Source organism: Lathamus discolor, chromosome 2, assembly GCF_037157495.1.
Source record: "Lathamus discolor isolate bLatDis1 chromosome 2, bLatDis1.hap1, whole genome shotgun sequence".
Lineage (NCBI taxonomy): Eukaryota > Metazoa > Chordata > Aves > Psittaciformes > Psittacidae > Lathamus > Lathamus discolor.
In genome coordinates, this window is record NC_088885.1 from 65,633,304 (window position 1) to 65,649,281 (window position 15,978).

The 15,978-nt window shown below is 38.1% G+C and overlaps 1 protein-coding gene across 8 annotated transcripts in view; it reads left to right on the forward strand.

Annotated features, from left to right (window-relative positions):
- The window catches only part of KIF13A (kinesin family member 13A), a 108,446-nt gene that overhangs the window by 46,076 nt on the left and 46,392 nt on the right, over positions 1 to 15,978 (forward strand). For 7 of the 8 annotated variants that reach the window (XM_065667264.1, XM_065667265.1, XM_065667258.1 and 4 more), the window contains exons 4-9: positions 2,286 to 2,346; positions 11,305 to 11,397; positions 11,908 to 12,088; positions 13,118 to 13,205; positions 14,531 to 14,665; positions 15,217 to 15,329. In XM_065667264.1, coding sequence (XP_065523336.1) covers positions 2,286 to 2,346; positions 11,305 to 11,397; positions 11,908 to 12,088; positions 13,118 to 13,205; positions 14,531 to 14,665; positions 15,217 to 15,329 — 671 coding nt within the window. The remainder of the gene's footprint in view (positions 1 to 2,285; positions 2,347 to 11,304; positions 11,398 to 11,907; positions 12,089 to 13,117; positions 13,206 to 14,530; positions 14,666 to 15,216; positions 15,330 to 15,978) is intronic. The other variant, XM_065667261.1, reaches the window with a different exon arrangement.

The following is a 15,978-nucleotide window of genomic DNA, read 5'->3' on the forward strand; positions in this document are numbered from 1 at the left end:
GGTGCCCCAGCAGTTCCCACTTTTTTGCCTGATGCTTTTTTATTTTAAAGTAATCTTGTTACTTCTGCTAGAAGGATTTGGCAAATTTCCAAAACAACTTTTATATATAGACCAAGTCCATGCCCGGGCTTTTTTATGTACAAAAACATACTAAAATCCTATATTTACCTTGGTTTTATCTTGAGACAGACTTTTTTCTTCCTCTTGCATAGTTATTTTTGAACCTTCAAAAATCACTCTGACAAATTTTTACTGTAAAAAAAAAAAAAAAAAACAGCAACAACAAAAGCTGCTTCTCTATGAGAAACGCTTGACTGAAAGCATGTATTTGAGTTTTTTAAAGTCTCAGTGTTTAAATTAGGAGTCATTGAATAATCCCGTCATGATTTTCCATGTTAACCAAGGGGAAAATACATAGGGCAACAGATTAAATAGGCCTACACTGTTGCTGCATTGATGTTTAAGTCACTACACAAGAGCATGTGTAGCTGGGTAACTCTTTTAACTCTGCAGCATGATCCACTGCAGATAGATATTGTTACCAAGTCCCATGAAGAGAAGTTCATACAAGTGGAATGTGAGAAGAGAAACAGTAGGGTTTGGATTATAAAAGTTTGGAGAAGGATTAGAGCATTCTTATTGATGACAGGGAGTTCTTTATGCTTAGATCTGAAGCACAACAAACAAATGCAAAGAAGTAATTTAAGCCCCTGTGTATGTGGAGGTGAGGTAATTGTTGCATTTTGCTTATAGTTTGATAGCAAAGCTACATCTTTAACTCTGCCACATCAGGGAACATCCTGACTCATGAAGTTGTCTCATCCTATTTGTGCTGCAGTAAGTGACTTAGACCTCCCTGTTAGATTGTTATTATGGGTTTGTTTGTTTTCTCTTCCAAAGGGAATTCCAGAACTCTTTTTTCCTCTTGTGGACTAAGTATTGTCTCAGTATGGAGTCTTCTCTTGGGCCATTTGATGTGTTTTGCATTGTTCTGGGGGAAAGGGAGGGAGGCGAGGTTACTGTCCTACCTGGTTTAATCCTTCTGAAATACTTGCAGCAACAGCCATTTTGGGAAGAATTAGGTTACAATATATCTATAGATCAGATGCTGTAGTAATTCTACAGTAGCAGGGAATCTAAGATGTTCTACATCCCCAAAAGCCAAAAGGAAATGATCCATCTTCTTCTGCACTTCAGGGTTTGTCTCACAAGGAATTTGGTATTCCTGCCAATAGAGCTTATGGCTCTTTCTCTGCGTTAACCTTCATGGCTTGTCTCGGTAAGGAGATCAGCTGTTGGAAGACCAGACAGAGAAAATCTTGGCTCATGGGAAGTTTTAACAAAGAAGGTTGTTTGGGTTGTTTCCCATCCTCTTGGGATACCGAAGGGAAAAGAAAAAGAATTTGTATAATTTACTCATCCACAGTCAGTTCACCATGGTAAAATGTGGAAAATGCGTTTCAGCTTAAGCTGTGTTTGTGGCAATATAAAGCTGTCAAAACAACAGTGTTAAATGTCTATACCATGATGTTCTCAGATGTGCAGAAAAAGTAACTTGGATCAAATCCCAGTGTGTTAAGTGTTTTTACAGGATGCTCTTCCAGGTCCACAAGTCCACTGAGCACAATATTGAATCTCATTTGATTTCTGCCCAGCTGGAGCTCTTGACTGAAGTGGTATTAAGCCTTTTCATTAAAACAGGCTCTGATAGCTTGTTTGTCTGATAGAGCTACATTTTGTATTTGTAAGTTTTGAGCTTTCCTCTAGTGAGACGCTGGACTGTACTCTTAGTTTAAGCAGATAATCTGTTAGTACTTACTTGCTCCTTAAGGCTTGTAAGTAATGTTCTTCTTTGAGCCTTAGAAGTCCAACCCATGCTAGAACTTTTGTGTGTCTTGTATTGGTGTCTGCTAAATAGTCATCATTTTCTGTATAGTGAGTCCTTTTGGTGCTGTTGCATTACTGCTGGCAGAAACTTTTGTCAGCATTAGTGCCTAGAGAAGAGTGGAGATAATATTAGCTTTTGGCTGAGTTTTCAAGTCTGTATTAAGAGATTCAGTGAGTAGTAGGGTGAATAATGCAGATAGAAAATAAGTATTGCAGTTCTGTGACTCTCAAGATTTTGCAAAAGTATTCTTGCAGATGAAGCCTTTTTACATTTCTGATTTAGGATCCACAGAAAACAGTGCAGTCTAACTGCAATTCAAGAGTCACAGATTGTACTGCTTGAAGAAACATGCTGTGTAACCAGAGTTCCTAATTTGTCTTTTTATATGCTTCTACAGGTGTTTGCCTTTGATCACTGCTTCTGGTCCATGGATGAGTCAAACACCACAAAATATGCAGGTAAACTATTTTCCATACATCTGGCAGTGTGAATAATTTGAGAACACATGAGAGTTTGGGTTTGTGTTTTGTGGAAGTTGTTTTTCATTTTGAACTGTGATGTTCAAGTGATTTCTTCACAGAAGCAGACTCCTCATTTTTACAGGGATTGAGTCATCTGAGTGCTGGTGCCTCAGTTCAAAGGAATGCAAGCTTTAAGGTGCCCAGGAGGGGTTTAGGAGGGGTGCTTTTTACATCCAAGCTGTAATGGTCTTTTTTATCTCCTGGCAGCACCTTTTGTGAGGATTTCTTCTGTCACTTAGAATGAAATTTCAGTTCTGCATCAGTGATTTCTTATGACTAATGCTAGTGCTGAACGTGTGTTTTTTCAGTGCTCTGTGTTCCTGTGCATGAGAAGAATAACGCATGTTCTCCTCAGGTAGCGTGCTTGTTTCAAGTCTTTCAAGTCATTTGTAGTCTAAAAGTTCAGATCCCCAATGGTTTTGAGTGCTCAGCTTTGTGACTCCTTCCTCTCAAAAGCTGGATAATCCGGGCAAGACTGTAATCCCAGTAGTTAGTTTTCTCATAACTGGATTTGTGTATTAGCATATTCATACTTCATAAGAGGACTTGTTTTGATAGTGCTGACTCTGAACACTTGGATTTTAAAGCTGTGGTCCATGGTAAGGACGAAAAAAAAAAAGACACTCAATTTAGGTATTCATATTAAGAAGTTCTGTGGCCTGTAAGAAATCTTGAAGGTTGATAGGGTTAATTAGCTCAAAGATTGAGATCAGTGGTCTAATATATGAACTGTCATATACTTATGTTAAAATATATCTCTGACTGCTGTAGTCCCTGGTATCAAATCCCAAATCTTGGGAGTTGCACTTGATCATAGATTCCACTGTATTTCTTGCTTGCCTGAGCAAAGATAATGTTTCATCAGGAAAAAACTTCTGTGTCTGCTTGTCTTTCAGTAACTGTCTTTGCACTGATCATGTGCACTGCACCATATTCTTAGTTCACGTTGGTAGAGTCTGGAGCACACAGTACCTCTATTTGTGTCTGCACACTTCCATTTCTCCTAAAGGAAGGAGGTGATGGTACATACTCAGATCTTGGCTCCACTTGCCTCCAGTGTGCAGGTGGGAGCTGCGTGTTATAAACCCACAGATAGAGAAGAGGGAGACCACAGAAACACCCCTAACCAGTTAAACTTGTTTCTGTCTACAGACAATTTCAGTGGAGTTCTAGGTCTAGCTAGACAGATGTATTAAATACTCCCTGCCCAAAGTAATCTCTGTGAATGCTTAAGTTTAATGTCATTGGCAGGCACAATTAAAAGGAAACATGTATAAAGCTTGAAATCTAAGTCCAGAGTGCTTGTAAATGTAACTAATATATGAGCTTCAGGCTTAAGTAAAATACTTGAAAAATAAAAGTCATGTGAGTCAAATTTAATTACTTGAGAAACACTTTTATCTGTATCAAAGAAATACACCAGAAGATGTGACAGTGAAAGGTTTAACCAGACATTCTCAAGTTCTAGGCTACCCTGTTAGTCATTGCTCTCTGTACGAAACCAAAATGTGCTCATCTTGCATTAGGATGAATAGATGTAGTGTGGTGTATATCACAACATATTAAAGATTTTGTCAGTTGACATGTAGGACATCAGAAACCTCACAGTATGGTGTGAACTGCAGACAGCGTACGTATGAATTCTTTGTTGGCTTAGGTAGGTAACTCTTCCATGTTGGTTTTGGGGCGGTTTTGTATGTCGACAAAACCAAAGCTTGTGCTTTCCTGGAAATGCATGTTTGTTACAGGATCCTTAAAGCTGTCCCACGTGATTATGGGCTAGGTTTAGTTTTCACTTTGCTGATTGATCTACGGTATTACCAGCACTTACTAATATTTTTTGCACAAGAGAGAGGTTCTTGTTTGGATCAAGTTCATTGCTTAATTGGGTAATTGGTTACAACTTTCAGGCTGTGGGGGAGCAGAGCTGACCCTGAAATGGGATTAGCCATCTTCTTCTCTTACAGTTTACTCTGTGAGATGTCTTCAAATTTGTTGGCTGAACATAAGGTTTACTTTGTACTTACTTTCTTTCTGAATTCGTGTTCAGGAAGCACAAGGGATCTTATTCCATCTTGGAAGTTACCTTCTCTTTCCAGAATTTGAAAACACAAGAATTGTTGCTATTGGTAGCAGAATTGATTTCTTAGCAGTTTTGATTTTTTTTTTTTTTTTTACTGAAAAATTGGGTTCTAAAATTCTAAAATGATCCATCAATCTCAGGATAGTGAATAGTGAAGGTAACCTTCATATGATGTAACATACCTAGAGGGGATCTTTGCAGCTGTCCTTGCTGGACTGTATCTCTTAAAGCCAAGAGGGAGTCTGGAGCATAGAAGAGGAGTAAGCCCTTTACAAGACCTTTGTGTAAGTGTGCTTTGCTTTCAGATGCTGTAGGAGATGGAGGCTTTTTAACAACTTGGTATCGCATCTTAAGGATTGCAAGGTCCGGAACCCCCTCTGAATTGCTTTTACGACTGAAAAGGAAGTGTTCATAATCGATGTTAAAGTGGATGGGGGGGTGGTGGTGGTGGTGTTGTTTTTTTGTTCATTTTGGTTTGTTTTTGTTTCTTTTTTTAATTCAATGAGTTAGCAGGTAGATGGAGGATTACTCTGAATACTGATGCTCTGGGCTTCTGAATAATTTGTGGCTGTGTTGTTCCAAGCAAGGAACAGTTACAGTCTTTGGGTTTGTGCTGTTCATCAGATGCTAGCTCCTGCACCTCTTTTGACTGTTTAATTCTGAAAGACATAGTTGGGTACTCAGTGAGAATATGAACCTCTTATCAGAAAAACAAAACAAAAATAGGTCAATGAAATAAATTTTTGAGGAGAGAAGGAAATTTGCTTCTAGGATAGAATGATTTTGCCTTGGTCTAGAAAAGGGCTGGAGCTTTGCCTTACAGGCTGCAGGAGAGGTATTTTGAGAGTAAGCAGAATAACTTCTTACTCCTGTCTGTTTTTTGACTTGAATAGTTCAAGAATCAGTTCATGGATAGCACCTGCTTGTCTTGAACAGCTCACAGATACAAATAACAGCTCAGCATTTTGGTGGAGAGGAGGACATTGAGAAATTCTCAGAGTTGAGAACAAAGAATTCTTTGTTCTAAGCCTAGACAACAGTAAGAGCCTATTGAAGTCTGCAATGAAGTGGATTTTTAAAAGGAAGGAAAAGAAACCCTTCAGTTTGGGAAGGATTCAGGAGACGCTATAAATAACTACCGTGGCACTTGGGCAGGTCCATTCCAAGGAACCCGTGCTGTATCAACTTGTTGGTGGATTTTTCTGAAATTCCGTAAGCTGCATCACATTTGGCCTGAAATCTCAGTTCTGTGTTTCTGCAGGCTGCGTTGCCCTGAAAGGCTGAACACCTGACTTTGGGCTAATATTTAATTTTATAGGAGATACGTGTGCTGACTACTGCTCTTTTAGCAGCTCTTTTAAAAGGAAACAAATTGCCTTAAAGAACTGTATCCTTCTGCCCTCATGAGAGATTGTAAATTTTTGTCAGGCATGAGTGTCTGTCTGTAATTCTGACTAATATTTAAGCTGTTACACGGGAGAAACCATCCCTTTCTTACTGTTCCCTTGACTTTTTTCTTCTGCTTCCCATTCCCCTTTTTATTTTTTTAAGAGGAGCCTCTCTCCACATGGTATGTCGGGCTTAGTTTCATGTTACACAGCTGATATCCGACATACACGTTTTGGGGGAAACTTACTCAGTGCGGCTTTAGTGCTGTATGGGTCAGGCACTTGAGACAGACATTACAGTACCTAATTTGAAGCACTGGGGAAGTTTTAGTGGATTAAGGCTTCTAACATTAAAGACTCCAGTGGTTTGTCAGTACTGTAGTATTAGGCTGTAGTGGTTAGATGATGCTAGCTGTTGTGCTTTTAGATTCTTGTTAAGGTGAACCATAAGCATCTTTTTTCCCATTTTAAAGAGATTCTTTAAATACTGTTATCTAGCAGAGCTCCTAGTAATTCTGATCTCCGCAGATCAGGTTTTATTGTAACTATTAAGTCATGGAAGCAGCTATGATTTATTGCTATCAAGATTTGCTTATTAAAATGTTCTGGCTTAGAGATTAAGCCCTTAAGAGACTTGATTTTTCAGTGTTGTACGTAACAAGTTGTTACTTGGTTTTAGGTATTTTTGCTGTGTAAGGGAGGGGGTTTCGGGAATGGCAGCAATGTGTCATAATGTTGCAGTCAGAACCTGGCTGGATGACTCTGTGTTAACATGAGACAATTATGCCTATTTCAGGTTGACAGGTTGTTGTGAACTAGAAATACTGGACATCTAAAAACCCTACACTGAAACATATTTTAGTTACAGTACAACTTGAATGTGTTTGTGGCTAAATGGGCAGCTCTTGGGAAAGGCAGCAACTGCCTTTTTAAAAGGGAGTTTTGTTGGAAAGGGAGTGGCCCTCCTTCCTCCCCTCCCTTTTCTTTCTTCTGCTGTTTGTCACCAGTCAGGCAAACTTGAGAATGTTTAAGCTTTATTTGTAAATAGCTTAATTTTGCAGATTGTGAGAAGGGGTCCTAGGGTTTCTCTGCAATGTGGAGGTTCCACCAGCTGCACTGTCAAATTGGATTTTCTGACAGGGGCTTCAGGAACTGTAAGGGGATGATTTGGAGGAAGAGAAGGGGAAAGAACATAGAGATGTTAGAGAGAATAATTTAATATCTTGTTCTGAAAATTCTGCTTTGTGCTTTTGCTTGTTAGGCTATGTATTTATGTTTCTGTTTTCGGGGGCTTTTAAGTATCTTACATGTTCTCCAAATTTAAATGTTCCAATAATTCATACTGGCTTAGAGATTTCAACTCTGATTTCTAAGATTTTTGCATGCAGCTCTATGGGTAGATAATATGAAGTCTTTATTTTAGGTTTCTTAATAATTTAAGAGCCACTATTTACATGTGCACTGCCATACTTTGCTACCTTTGTTTTATATTGTTTTCTGTTGGAATACCCAGCCATTTCAGTAGGTAGAGAACATATAAAAAAAACTTTTTAGCTTCCAAGTACCATGCTAAATACCCTTGATACATAGTGATAACACAGGCATGGCATTTGAAAGTTCCAGGAATGTAGGTTAAAAATGTAAATCTGAGAGGAGAATGGGTTTCCTTTAGCTTTCAGGTAAGTCACAGATACCATTTTGAATGCTGAAGTCTTCAGTATCTGTAGTGTGGTTACTGCAACATTTGTTATCTTGGTTTATATATTTATGGAAGAATGTCAAGAGCATGTCAGAGTGATGAACATGTGAAAATCATATAATCATCAAATGGTTTGGGTTGGAAGGGACCATAAAGATTATCTAGTTCCAAGCCCCCCCCCCCCCCCCCATAGAACTAGATGGAAGGAACTAGCCTGCCACTAGACCAGGTTGCTCCAAGCTCCATCTAACCTGGCCTTGAACACTTCCAGGGAAGGGGCAGCCACATCTTCTCTGTGCCCTCATAGTGAAGAGTTTCTTAGGACTGAAAATACTCAGTCCTAAGGGCTAACGGAGAGATTCTTGGGTCAGTCTCCTCCTGGAAGTGGCAGCCTGAGAGATTGAGTTATTCGTTTAACCTATCAAAGAGTTACTGTATTCCGCCTACTGTTAGCATCAGGCTTGTTGTTATGCTTGTCAAAATGTGCAGATAATGTCTTGAGGCTGTGAAGACACAGCTGTACAACTTCATTGTCTGGTAAATGCGGAAACGATTTTCTTGTTGTCTCGATGTACACCTTCAGAACTGAGTGGGCATCCATCAGTGTTTCTCAGGTTTTGATTAGCAACAGTGATCGCTAGCAGTGTCTTCGTAGGCTTTCATGCCTTGCAGCATTAGGGGCACTGCCACGTGGGCCATAACTAGAGGTACAGGGTATACAGCAACACTGTTAATCTTTCTCACTGATTCCAGGTTGACAGTCTTGCTCTTTAAACTAAAGGAAACAAGATTTTTTTAGGCTGTCATCTGTAAGGAGAATTCACCGGACTTAGCTCCCTAGTCCTTGAAGGTACGAGCAGACAGAAGATCCTGCCTGGTGAGAACTGGCAGCTTGTCTGCTTACCCTGTGTACTTACCAGCCTTGGGTATGCTCTCCCCAGCTTGGGCTGACTGCATGTCTGTGGGTCACACAAGGCTTGCCCATGTTCTGAGCAGAAGATGGGAGAGGGGATGGGTGTTTTGGTGTCAAGCCTTTAGTTGCCTCTGTAAGAGGCTATATGGTCTTAGCCAGCTGGAAGATTGGGAAACCTTGTCTAAAATACAATAAAGGTTGGGGTAGGGGAAATCTTTCTGTTAACTAAATATGGTTGGTTTTTTTTCCTGTATTTCTCCCTTTTACTGTAAATTAAGTTAGAATCAGGTGAAAACTTCTGCTTACCTCTAAACACTAGGTGTCTGTGGAAGAAAAGTTCTGTAAGCAAAAGTATTAATTGCAGGTGATATAGGTTTATTTAGCAAACAAAAATGCATTAGTGTAGACAATGGAACTACATTATTTCTTTTGACAGTAAGTGCCCATAAACATAGTTCCATATAATACAGCTCTTTAAATTGGTTTGCAAACCTACTAATTAAATTTGGGGGAGAAGCAGTGAGGTTTCTTAATGAAAAATAACCAAATATTTTGGATGATATGCTGTTACCCTCAACAGCGCATTGCATTAGCAAATGCGTAAAATATCCATGATTGATGTTTAACATCTTGCAGTCTTTTCTTTTAGTGCACTTAAAAACAAATCTTATTTTATGCCATGGCAATTTGTCTGGTTACTGTAAACATCACTCTATAATGCCCCATTTGTCTATGCTGGTTTTGCTGAGCTCTTAAAACCTGTTATAAAAATACCATTTTAGAATTATGTATCTGTGTCTGACTGGCTCTGTGTTGACTGTTTGAAAATTATTTTATTTTCCTGAAAAATTAAAAATAATCCAGCTTTGCCTGTGAGGTTCAGACCTGTTTTATTCCCTGATACTTAGCCGTAAGGGATTCTGTAAGTTATCTTGCGGTTATCATGACTGTGCACAGTTTTACAGTGTTTTGGTATCTGCTGGGTTTTTTTGCTTGGGAAATGTGAAGTTTACTGGTTTATTGCTGGTCAGAAGGTTTTTTCCTCTTCTGAAAACTGGTTTTGTTCTCCACTCATAATTATTATGGAATATATATACTTTTACTAATTATACTCTCCTTCAGTCTTTGCTTGATGTTTGCATTCTTGCTCAGCAAGATAGTAAGTGGCTCCCTGCTTCTTTGATATTTGGTAACTTCAAAATGGGCCCTCAGGAGGTGGGTGGAAAGCAAATTTTTCTGTGTTTTATGTTCTTATCTCCCACTGATATATTTTCATCATTGATTCTTCTGTATTTTAACATTTTCTATAGCTGTTTCCGGTTTGTTTGAACAGTGCTGTCTCAACATAGGTTTGGAATGAGAAGTGAATGAATGTGTATGGGGAAGGAGATGGAGTTATTTCAGAGTACAGCAGATTCTCTTCTATGTTTAAGTCCTGTATTCCTGAATTGAATTCCGTTTCTGAACTGTGTTAATCAGAAGCAGTGACACTTTTTAGAAAATCAACTGGAAGGATACACAAAGACCATTTAATAGGGCATCACTGTTTTGGGTTGTTGTTTTTTTTTTCTTTATAGCAGAAGAGAAATTAGATTACAGTTAAAGGAAAATAAAAGTAATGTAGTACTTGTAGTTCTAGTTACATGCCTGTAAATCATTCCACAGGTGGTTCCGCAGGAATTTTCTGGGCTACCAATTATTCAAGGATAATGGACTGTAAATATTCTCATATAATGTATAAATTTATAGTTAATTTTTTTTATGTAAGTATGTTCCATTTTGGGAACTATGGAAGTCTTTATATCCACTGTACAAAATCATTTCTTGTAACTGACAAGTGCTGAAAATAACTTAACAAAATGAGAGATGCAGTGATCATAGCTGTTCAGAAAGTCAGCAGGCAGTGCATGTAAGATTAAAACAAAACACCAGAAGCTGTATAAATACTGCCCTTAGCTCAGCTCTGCTTGTTTTGAGTGTACACAGCTGATATAATTCTCTGATCAGAACTCAAAGTAGGCAAGCCATTGACCCTCTTCATGGTGTACAAATTGTGGGCTTTCCTATTAAAAAAAAATAAAACAAGAAAAGATCATCCACTGTGCCTGTTTTCATCTTCTACATGTAAAAGATTGAAGTGCATCTAAAATTTGCCTGGCACAGGGAGACAGTTTTCAGACTATAAAGTTCTGCAGCTGATGTTTCAAACTTGGGATTTGGCAGAATACATCCTCAAACAGCCCTGTTGAAAGTCTTGCAGCCACCTAATATACATTTCCTTCCTGAATGTCGTTAGAGTGAGTGTCATCTTGGTTCCAGCATCACTTTGTCACGGAGTGAATCATAATAGCTTATGGTGAGACTTGAGGCCAGTTCCCAAGAGAACGACCACTACTGTTTCTAGCATGGTGTTTGTTGTACCTTTAATATCCTAGTTCACTAATGTGTTACATTGCAATTCAGTTACAGGACTCTTTTGGTTTTAGTTTTTGAATAAGGAATGTATATTAATTGCAAAATTTGCACTTAAATAATACAAAATTTAGACATCTTTTATTTTCTAAGCATTCAACTTATGACACTTTCCAAAGAACTGCTCCCTTCACAGGAAAATCAGCAATATATTTAAACACACTAGTTTCAGGTGGTGGTTTTGAACTTGTCACTCAGTTGTATGTGGAATCATTTGTTTGTTCATCAGTGCACTCAATAGTATAAATAATTTGCAAACCTTTTTTTTTTTTTTCTTATTTCCAGAAAATTTCAATCTGTTAGTCCATTTAAAATAGACTTTAAAATACTTATTTTCTAGGTCAAGAAGTGGTGTTCAAGTGCCTTGGAGAAGGAATTCTTGAAAAGGCCTTTCAGGGATATAATGCTTGTATTTTTGCCTATGGACAGACAGGTGAGTCTTGTGTGCTGAAGAGGAAGAGCACTTTTCATGCACATGGGAAATGGGATGAACAAAACATAAATATTAATCTAGATAATATTTAAAAATTGTACTTCAAAATATCACGATGTTAAATGCCAAACATTTAGCACAGTCAGTGACAATATAAAGTTCTTAAAGCAGCTCTGCAAATCTGTTCTAGTTGGTACCTTTTGAGGCTGCTTTCAAAGCCTGAAAGGAGTAGTTCATACCAAAGGCTCATTCAGTCTGTAATGTTTGAGGGTGTTCAAAGGGGGCCCAAGCAACAGCCTTGCTGAAAGAAAAACCATTTAAGATAATTTTCCTTTTTGTTTTCCTGTACCTTGGAGTCCAAAGAGCAAGTTATCTGTCTGGAATAGCCTGTCCTGTTGTTCTGATATGTGCTTCCGGAGGAATAAAAAGAGAATTAAAACGTGCTTCATGAACAAATGAGTAGCTCAGAAACTACATTCTAAAGCATCTTCTTCTCCTTTTTTCCTCTAGGTTCAGGAAAATCCTTTTCAATGATGGGCAATGCAGAGCAGCTGGGTCTGATCCCACGGCTCTGTTGTGCTTTATTTCAGAGAATCTCTGTGGAAGAAAATGAATCTCATACATTTAAAGTTGAAGTATCCTATATGGAAATCTACAATGAGAAAGTCAGAGATCTGCTTGACCCAAAAGGGTGAGTAGCTTCGCTCTGTCCCACAGCCATCCTTATTTTTTTCTGAAACTATAAAAGTAGAAATCCGCTTGAAAGTTCTTGAGAAGTTGCTTTGGGTTTTTTTTTCCCGACTGTATGTTCACAAGCCTTCTTTAGAAAAGATTAGATATCAAGCACTAGAAAAAATATCCATGTGAAGCTTATATGTAAAGTAGTAATTGGTGTGGATCGATCTAAATATTGCGGTACCATTGAATGATGCAAGCAAATAATACATGAACAATGTACAAGTGAATTCTGGGATGTTTTTGTCATATGATCCAGACCATATTCAGGCGTGAATTTTCATCAGCTAGAAAGAATTCAAAACTTATTTACAACTTGATTCTCATGGGTTAGATGTCAAACTTTTTCAATGTGGAAAAGTAATACCTCAGAATTTACCTGGCATTCTTTCGCCCATTTTGTCTATGCAGAAATACTGATTAGGCTCTCTGGCTTGGAAATGTCTAGACAGGAAGTAGTTTTGATTTTGATTTTTTTATTTATTTTTTTTATATGAGCATTGATTGTATGTGGTGTGTATTTTGATTCTTGAACATAATTGCAGTAGGTGCGGAAGTATGCAAGTCAGTTAAAAAGACAGGTTTAAGACTTATTTCATATATGTCAATAAGGTGTAGAAAATGCAAGAATTGAAGCAAATTGCTGGGGGGGGGGCAGAGCAGAAGATTTTCTTGTTTCCTTTTTTGTAAGCATTCTTTCTGCCTAATAAGGAATCTCAGGTTTTGTTCTAGCCACAAATACTGGGGTGGAAGGATGTGTTAAAAATAATCCGTATATATATATTAAAAGTGGTTAGATTAATTTGAGTCTTTATTGTTAATTTGAGTTTAAAAAATTTATAAGACTTTTTTTCTTCCTGTTACAATTAAAGGCATAAATTGACTTCTACTATATAGAAGATTTTTATCATTTCATACTACAGTTTTTGTTTTTCAAAAAAGTTCATTTTAGCGGGTTGCGTGTAAAGTCTCCTTTATTTCATAGGAGTCGGCAGTCCCTTAAGGTTCGAGAGCACAAAGTGTTGGGACCATACGTAGATGGCCTGTCTCAGCTGGCTGTTACAAACTTTGAGGTAAATCTAAACCAATGAGAAGTTGATAAGTAACATCTTTTATGTAAGCAGTAAGAATATTACAAGAGATAAACGAGTGTCTATCCAGACATTTTGGTTCTTGGGTGCATTTATGGTGTCTGGCAATTGCAAAGATCTTCTCTATGCTTCACGAGTATTTATTTTATGTAAAAGCATTGGAATTGCCTTTATGTTGGTTTAAAATATAATAGCGGTATTTTGCTGTTTTCAGTGCATGCAGCCTACATCAAGAACACAGTGTCTCCTTTGCACATGAAATACAAGGCTTCCAAAATAAGAATATTAGTCTTCCAGCATGAATTCATTTTGATTTTGTTGTTGAACACAGCCTCTGCTTTTATACAGATGTATTGCATGAGAGGCTACAACATAGCTTTTATAATTCATAAATTAAATCATGACAGCATCTGAACCCACTTGAGTTGCCAAAACATATTCAACTAAGTCAGTAATAAGTCTACTAATAAGTAGAAACCAATGAACTACTGTAGCTACAATGGAAATAATTAAAGTGGTGCAGTTTTTGAATTGTGTAGGCTTCTTTTTATGAGGAAGTTAATTTGTTAATGTTGGTTTTTAAAAAACATTCATGCTCTCTGTAGCATTATGTGGGAACCATTTAGCTTTTTAATTGGGATTTTTGTTTTTCTGAAGCATCTGTGCATATTATAGAGCAATAAAAACTGCTTTTGCAGCTCTTGATGGTGAAATGCATGCTTTGAAAACACACCTTTTTTTCAAATTCTAGAAAATTCTATTCATAATTAGTTTTTGGCTGATGACTTTTATGAAACTGTGTTGGCAGACTCAACAAGCACATGTATCAGACTTGGCATAGTCATCTTTGGTTTTATATATCTGGGAAGGTCCAGGCTCCAAGTGAGGTAACCCTTTGGGCCAATTAAATGAAGATAGTATTAGTGCAGTTCAGTGAAAAGGTGCATTGTGTTCACTTGTGTAAGTTGATCTGTGCTGGCCTGTTTATGGGCATTAAACGATGTGATTTATAATGTGGATGTGGTCAACATATTTTAGAAGCAGGTAAGAAGAATGTGCATTGCCTGTAGTTGCAAGGGGTTTTAAGCGTAACACTTAAAGCAGACGTGATCTATCATCAGTCTGTGGAATTGCATATCCCCTGTCCCTGTACATCTCAGAACGTGCGAAGAATTTTCTCATTACTTCTGCTTTCCCTTCCTCCTCTGTCCCACACGTACACACCCTTCCATCTAGATGGGGATTTTGTTCAGCAAGCACGGTATGTGTGTTTATCCTAGCGTCACTTTTTACTCTTTTTGCTCTAGGATATTGAGTCACTGATGTCAGAGGGAAACAAATCACGAACAGTTGCTGCAACCAACATGAATGAAGAAAGCAGCCGCTCTCATGCCGTATTCAATATTATAGTGACTCAAACACTTTATGACCTGCATTCTGGTGTATGTATTTCTGATGATTAGTTATGAAGTCATGGTGAATTCTTCCTTCCTTCCTTCCTTCCTTCCTCTTACACATTTGTTATCTGTTTAGCCATGCTTCCACATTTAATGCCATGGGATTCTAGTAATCAAAGCAATACTAGCAAGACCATAGTATTGAGAGAACCCTGGAAGAGTGAGGAAGCACACCAGATAAAGCAAACAGTTGGATCACTTCTTAATATCGTATTGTTACCATGAAACCTGTCTTGGGTCTTAACTGTTGCTTAGGTCTTAACTGTTGCCATGTTTTCATGGCCTGCTCTGCCAGTAAGGTTGTTGGTATTACCATAGAGCTGATTCTGGTTCATTAGTGCTTCATTCCTTATTACAAGATAAATGAGTGACTCTTAAAGAGCTATAAAGCAGTTCCTTCTTGTCTTATATCTTGAATTTGGTACTTTAACCTGCATTATTATGGAGAAAAGTATTTCATGGTGCCAGTGCCAGATGTGTTAGCCCTTTGTGCCAGTGTTTCTTAGCTGTTGTTTTTCCATGTCCCACCTGCACAGAATTCTGGAGAGAAGGTCAGCAAGGTCAGCCTGGTGGATTTGGCTGGGAGTGAGAGAGTGTCCAAAACAGGAGCTGCAGGAGAACGCCTGAAGGAAGGCAGCAACATAAACAAGTAAGACATTGGCATATGCAGGTTGCAGGGCTTAATCTTTGTAAGAATCAGTTGTTTTCCTGGCCACCTCTGTTGGTGTGCTTGTCACAAGTCAGTTCAAATGAGAGACCTCATCAGAAGCAGCTTGTTACAGCTTTTTCAGCTGCTCCATGCTGAACACTGTGTTTCTTTACATTGGTATAGGGACCCTGAGTCATACTTGACTCAGATGAGGTCTATATGAATTTTATCTGGAAAAAGTGACAGCAGCACTCTTTAATTAAGTATATACCTTTTGTGATTCATTTATACACCCTGTCCCCAGGCTCATGTGTTTTGTCTCATCATCTGCTCAAGGAAGAATGCAAAGTTGCAGAGTTGAATGGCTTTGTTCCAACACGTATTAAAATATGTAAGGGTATAATTCATAGTTTAAGAAAACCAGCTCAGAATGAAGCTGTGTTAGTTTAGCATTGCCTTGAGCATTTGTACTCAAGCAATGACAAGTTTCAAGGCACTTTTTTGCTGTAATTACTGTGTTACTGCCCAAAAGCAAGAATTTAGCACAATATTACTGCTGTCTTAAATATACTAGTTTTCCTGGGAAAGAGAGAGTTCAACTGTTATGTTAAAAGCCACTACTTTTTCAATGTAATTTTTAAAATATTAC